General features: G+C 35.2%; 1 protein-coding gene across 4 annotated transcripts in view; it reads left to right on the forward strand.

Moving 5' to 3' along the window:
• The window catches only part of LOC111471232, a 6,765-nt gene extending 778 nt beyond the window's left edge, over window positions 1–5,987 (forward strand). The window contains exons 2-7 of one of the 4 annotated variants that reach the window (XM_023116944.1): window positions 857–964; window positions 3,588–3,660; window positions 3,820–4,682; window positions 5,053–5,277; window positions 5,371–5,427; window positions 5,596–5,987. In XM_023116944.1, coding sequence (XP_022972712.1) covers window positions 911–964; window positions 3,588–3,660; window positions 3,820–4,682; window positions 5,053–5,277; window positions 5,371–5,427; window positions 5,596–5,787 — 1,464 coding nt within the window. In that variant the 5' untranslated portion in view covers window positions 857–910 and the 3' untranslated portion in view covers window positions 5,788–5,987. Of the gene's footprint in view, window positions 1–749; window positions 965–3,570; window positions 3,661–3,814; window positions 4,683–5,052; window positions 5,278–5,370; window positions 5,428–5,595 lie in introns of all 4 variants that reach the window. The other 3 variants (XM_023116946.1, XM_023116943.1, XM_023116945.1) reach the window with 3 other exon arrangements.
• The last annotated feature ends 291 nt before the right edge of the window (window positions 5,988–6,278 follow it).

Here is a 6,278-nt window from a genome sequence, read left to right on the forward strand (position 1 = left end):
TTTTTTTTTTTTTTTTTTTTTTTTTTTTTTTTTTTTTTTTTTTTTTTTTTTTTTTTTTTTTTTTTTTTTTTTTTTTTTTGTGTGTGTGTGTGGGGGCGGGGGGTATTGCATGACTATTTGAAGGTTGTGCAACTAATGCGGAAATTAGAATATGGTTATTCTTATATTTAGGGGATGGGTGTAATACTTATTGAGTATGAAAAGTGGAGGGGTTTTATTTAATTGTCTTGGTCTATTTTTGCTGTTAATGAACTCATTGGGTTTAGTATAAAAAGGATGTTAGCCTTTTTAAACTCAATTACTAAATAGATGAATTTACATGTTGTAGATCAACATGTTTTGTACAGTAATCGTTAAAGCCTGTGCATTTAAGTAGAGTTGGTTCAGTCGCTAACTGATGAATTTGGGGAAATTATAGCTTTAGTTATTTTCGTGACTGGTTGAGGTGTAAACTGTGGTTTATTTTATTCATTATCAATATGGGTTAATAATTTCTAATTCAAGCATAATTTTTTGGATAATTATTACCATTTCAAAAGTTGATGATTTGATCTCTAGCTTCGTAATGGTTGAGCTAAAAGGAATAGTAACTAGTGATTATTTTTTGAATTTCGCCATCACTTAATGTCATACTTGAAAGTTTGATAAAAAAAAACGAGCAATTTCTTCAAAGGGACCTTGTGAGTTAGTTACATCATTTTGCTAGAAATTAGCTTCAATTGTGCCTTTTCAACTTATTATCTCTTAAGGTATTTTGACCTGAGAAGTAGAAGACTTCAGTGAAGTGTTTTATCCCAGTAGTTGATGGTCGTTCATGACAATAATCATGTTGATATGCCTTTTCTTGTGGTGCTAGAGCTGCTAATCCGTATCAGGACCTGTAGGATTGAGCTTCAAAGTAAATCACATTATGGATCAAGAAGCGCATTTCTGCCGGAAGTTCACAAATATGAAATCCCATTGGGTGAGAAGTTTTTTTTTTACTATTAGGAAGTCGCTTTTACATTTAAATGTTATCCATTGAACACCTAGAATGATTTTCCAAAAATGATTTGCGTGAATGATTTTTCATGATTTGAGTCTTATTGGAGAGTTTTTATATTATCGAGGACACAATTTTATGAACGAGAAACAACTTCTCATTGATAAAATGAAAAGGAAAATGATTAAAGGATACGAACTCCCCAGGGGAGTGGAAAAAGGAAATAGAACCAGAAAACAAGCAAGATCATAAAGTGATTACAAACAAGAGAGAATAGCCAAGAAACAAAAGGGACTCATCAAACCAAAGCTTAGCTCCAAACTCAAACAACAATCACAATAGCTGAAGATAAAATAAAAAATAAAAATAAAAACAAACAAGAAAAAGCTGGCCAGAAACCTCTTCCAAGAATTAACAATCTAAATTAGAAAATTCGAGATCAAAAGCACCAAAACTTGAACTGCCAGAATAGAATGCAAAGACCGTAAAAGAGCTCTCTAAAAAACTTGATAAAAAACTAATCTTTAAGAAGTTGGAGAAAGAATTTCTTGTAATTCAAGGCCACAAGCTTCGCTAGGGACTGAAGGGGGAGGAAGGAGAATCTCCTTACCATTTCCCTGATAGAAACTCAAAGGCATGGGAAAATGAATCTTCAATCTCCATATCATCAAAGTGATTAACCATTGGCTCCAATAGACATTCCACACTGCTTAGACTAACTTGAGATTCAACATCAAAGTCATCACAATGAGGAGGAAAAAGATAAACTGTGGGGGCTTTCATCGAGTGAATCACCTCATGAGTAAAAAATGTATCTTTTAAAGATAAAACTTTAGGGCTACTAGAAGGGATTGAAGGCTTTGATGGTACTAATGTTGATAAGTTTTGACTACTCCTTGTCTTACAGAGGAGATCAAGAGACATGAACAATTTTCTTAAACTAAATTAGGATCTATAACATTATTCCCAATGGGCGACTGAGAAGAAATTATGAGCTCACTTCTTCGAGTATGATGTAATGATTTTTAACCTTTTTTAACATATATGGGTTTTTCGGGCTTGAGATCTTTAATGGATGCCTTAAGGGGGAACCCATGAATCTTAGAAGGTGGTAAAACACTGATCCTAGATGTGAACAATGGATGCCTTAAAGGGCTGAACAATTTTCTTGAGGGCAAGCACAAGGCTCTTTGAAGCCCCTTCATTCAAAATAATAAAACCTTGAGGGCAAGCACAAAACTCCATAGAGATGACTCCCAACCTAACTAGCTGTCAAAATTTCCTTCAAAGAGCCCTCCAAATCTTGATGGCTTTATTATTCCTCTCTATCTATAGTCCCCAGAGAATTGAGTAGTAACCAGCCTACCATAACTTCCAATGTACATCGTAAGTGTGGATTTTGTAGCACCTTCTCTACAATAGAGCCACCATCTTTGATCCTAGCACCATTATTAGTTATGAGAGAAATAGTTGCTCAGAGTTGTCATCAAGTTCCACATATTAAGCTATCATGTACGGATCTCAGGGTTAGATTGTTGTAGTATTTTGTGATTGTGGCTGCTCTTCATGTTGCTTTCTTCCAAGAATCAAAGCTTACAATGGTTAGATTGTTGTAGTATTTTGATTGTGGCTACCCTTCATGTTGCTTTCTTCCAAGAATCAAAGCTTACAATGGTTAGATTGTTGTAGTATTTTGTGATTGTGGCTACCCTTCATGTTGCTTTCTTCCAAGAATCAAAGCTTACAATGGTGGACATAACCTCGGACAATTATTTTATTTTATTTTATTTTTTTTGAGTTTTAGATGAGTGTGCCCAGTGACTTTTGGTCTTACCAAAATCACGTCAAACATGCCTTTTTGTATTTCCTGGTGTTCTCTAATGATCTGCAAGATGGCTGTGGTTCATCTCTTTTGTAGACATCCTTTTGAGGAGTAAAGCTAGAACCTATTAAGGCTCTTCTTTGGAGAGTTTGGTTTGGGAGGAATAAGAAAAATTTTCCGTAATTCTCACATTTCCTTGGGTGTTTTTTAATAATTTACTAGTTAGACTCCTTACATTTTGTGGTGTTGGCCAAAGCCTATTTTCATTATGACACTTACAAATTAGGAGCTTTTTACGCAAATCCCCTGGTTCCGTGTGTGTTTTCTCATCCCTTTTCCTATTCCTCCTTTTTAATGCATCCTTTTGGTTTCCTATATAGGAAGTTAAAAGAAATGTAAAAAAGAAAAAACTTGAAGATGTTGCCCTGTTTGATAACCATTTGATTTTTAGTTCTTGAAAATTAAGCTTTTAAATATTACTTTGGTATAAGTTTCTTGTTTTGTTATTTACTTTCTGCCATTGTTTTCAAAAACCAAAAGCCATGTTTTGAAAACTAAATAAAGTATTAAAATTTGTTTGTTTTTGGAAGATGACTAAGAATTAATATGTTACTTAAACAAGAAAAAGATGAAAATCGTAGTTGAGGAACCAGTTGTAAACAAGCTTAATTTTCAAAAACCAAAAACAAAAAATCACATTGGTTATCAAACGGGGCTGTCATAATTCTTATTAAGATTTAGTTTTATCTTTCTTAATTGATTGAAGTGTAATGGAATTTTTAGGATCTTGATCAACTGCTGGGTGATGCCAATCAAGTAGGGGAATTCCATGCGGCAAACAATCTGCCAAATACATGTAAAGTTTATCTTCTCATTATACATATAATTTTTCCTCGTGTGGTTATATGTTAACAAATTTCATATGTAGTCAGTATTCTCAAGCCTCTGTTTCCCCTCTTTCTTTCTCCTTGTTTTTCTTTATCTTTATCTTTAATTATGTATTATTAAAGCACAGATGCAGAAGTTGCTGAAAATTCTTTCAGACAGAATAGGGGATTACAATTGGGAAACTTAAGTTCAGAGTGCAAGTCTCAGGGATCAAGCAGGAGTGATGCTGATGCTTTTGGGATATCAGAATTGTCAGCAGCAATGATAATGGAGGCTGAATACAATGATACACATGTTGAGAGGGAATTCACTCATGATTTGTGTGCTGGTACCAATAGTAGTTGTGTAACACCACTCGAAGGAAGCATCTGTGATACAATACTTGATAATAGAAATATCCATAAATTGGTAAACTTAAGTTCAGAGTGCAAGTCTCAAGGATCAAGCAGGAGTGATACAGATGCTTTTGGAATATCAGAATTGTCAGCAGCAATGATAATGGAGACTGAATTCAATAATACACATGTTGAGAGGGGTTTCACTCATGATTTGTGTGCTGGTCTGAGGACCAATAGTAGTCGTGTAACACCACACGAAGGCAGCATCTGCGATACAATACTTGATAATAGAAATATCCATAAATTTAATACTAATGAAAGCTATATAGAAAATCGTGATTTATCTGATGAAAATGTGAAGGGTGATATTGTGGCAAGCAAACTTGTCAGTTGTTCAAGGGAGAGGAGATTGCGTAAGCCTACACGAAGGTTCATTGAAGAATTTTCAGATTCTAAGTCTGAAAGTAACAAGGGAAGGAAAAAAACTCCTACAAAAGATAAATACATGAAAGGGACATCTACTGAAGAATCTAGTCATGTTAGCCATGAGGTACAAGTGTCCACGCCTAAAGGTGAATGGCATTGTGGTACTTCTGTTCCAGTGCAGTCTCGATCTCAAAGAAGACATCCAAAGAAGCATGTACCAGTTTTGGTACGGGAGTTCTCTCTTGATTTCTGTTCATCCTGTCAATATAATTATCATTGAGATTTCTGTGTCTTATTTGCCTTTCATATATTATATGATTTTTTTTAATGGTTTGTTTGGTGCAAAGTCTTTCTAGAGTTAAAGCTGGAACTGCTTTGATGAAGTCATGCATAATGCTATATCTTTTTGAAAGACGTTTTTTTTTTTTTTTTTTGGTTTTTACTTGGGGGTTGTAAATAGAAAATTCTTGTTGGTCTTTTCCTGCCGTAACTTCAAAGTTTGTAATTTGTGAGTCTTTGACCATGGAACTCTGTTGTTTTATCACCTAGTTCTGCTATAGTTTCAGAATTGTAAGTTCTTTCATTCTATATTACAGGGATTTCTATCAGAAGACGTATATTCTGCAACAGAATGTAAAAATGTTTATTCATCTGCTAAAAGATGTAAAAAGCATGATAGGAGGAAGCACCAGAAGATGTGGACCCTTACTGAAGTAATGCAATTAGTTGATGGAATTGCTGAATATGGAACTGGCCGCTGGACTCATATAAAGAGGCACCTATTTGCACATTCTCCTCATCGCACACCTATAGATCTCAGGGTATCTGTCTCACTCGAATCTACTTCCTGATTGGTTGTCCTTGAGTCCAATGAGAATGTGAATTGTGTATGCCTTATCTTGTTTTCCCTGCAGGACAAATGGCGAAATCTTCTGAGAGCTAGCTGTGTTAACATACAGAACAGAAAAGGGGTGAGCCTTTTTGTCTTAATGCTTCACCTTTCTAGCGGATGTGAATTGTGCATGCCTTGGATTAACTTTTAATGACCTTTTGTCCTTGTTCCAATTCCATTGAATCTTTTGTATGGAAGTAAATTTTTAGCATGCTTTTAGTTGGTTGAAAATGTTTCAATTATACAGATCGAACGGAAGCAATCACATGCCTCACGTCCACTTCCAAAGTCCCTGCTCCAACGCGTCTATGAACTGGCCAATATTTATCCATATCCAAAGGAGCGCAGTCCAAAATCAGTCGAAGCAACTACACCTGCCCCGCATCTTACTGAAAGTAATGCTTTGCCATTCAATTGGGGGCGGAAGAAGGACGAATGACATCTACTTTGGAAACACCCGAAAGGCCTTTGCAGTGAAGTGGAAGTTCAAATAATACTTGTAATTAGATGTAAAAAGATCTCTGTTTCTGTTTTGATCCTATTGTAACAGTGATATGCTCTTGAAAATGGAAAAAATCTTCCATTATGAAAGCTGCGGAGCTAATTAACTAAAATTTTATAATATCATCTCTTCTTTTCCCTTGTTTTTTTAGGTTGCATTTTTTAGATAAATCATAAATCAGATCCATAAACATTTCCTAATACCAATTGTTAATTCTTGACGGAAGCTAGAGGTTCCCGGATTCTGTTGCATTGAGGAAAGGCAGTCATGTTGCAGTTTGAACTAATTGCTCCGAGGGAGGGGAAATCAGGAAGCACCTTGAGCAGGGAATACTTGAGTGAATATCTCCATGCTTTCTAATGTTTGCCTCTGCAGAAGAACCAACCACTCTCTTGCTGGGTGAGGTAAGTATGCTTTACTATTCTTTT

The sequence above is a fragment of the Cucurbita maxima genome, unplaced genomic scaffold, assembly GCF_002738345.1.
Source record: "Cucurbita maxima cultivar Rimu unplaced genomic scaffold, Cmax_1.0 Cma_Scf00049, whole genome shotgun sequence".
Classification (NCBI taxonomy): domain Eukaryota; kingdom Viridiplantae; phylum Streptophyta; class Magnoliopsida; order Cucurbitales; family Cucurbitaceae; genus Cucurbita; species Cucurbita maxima.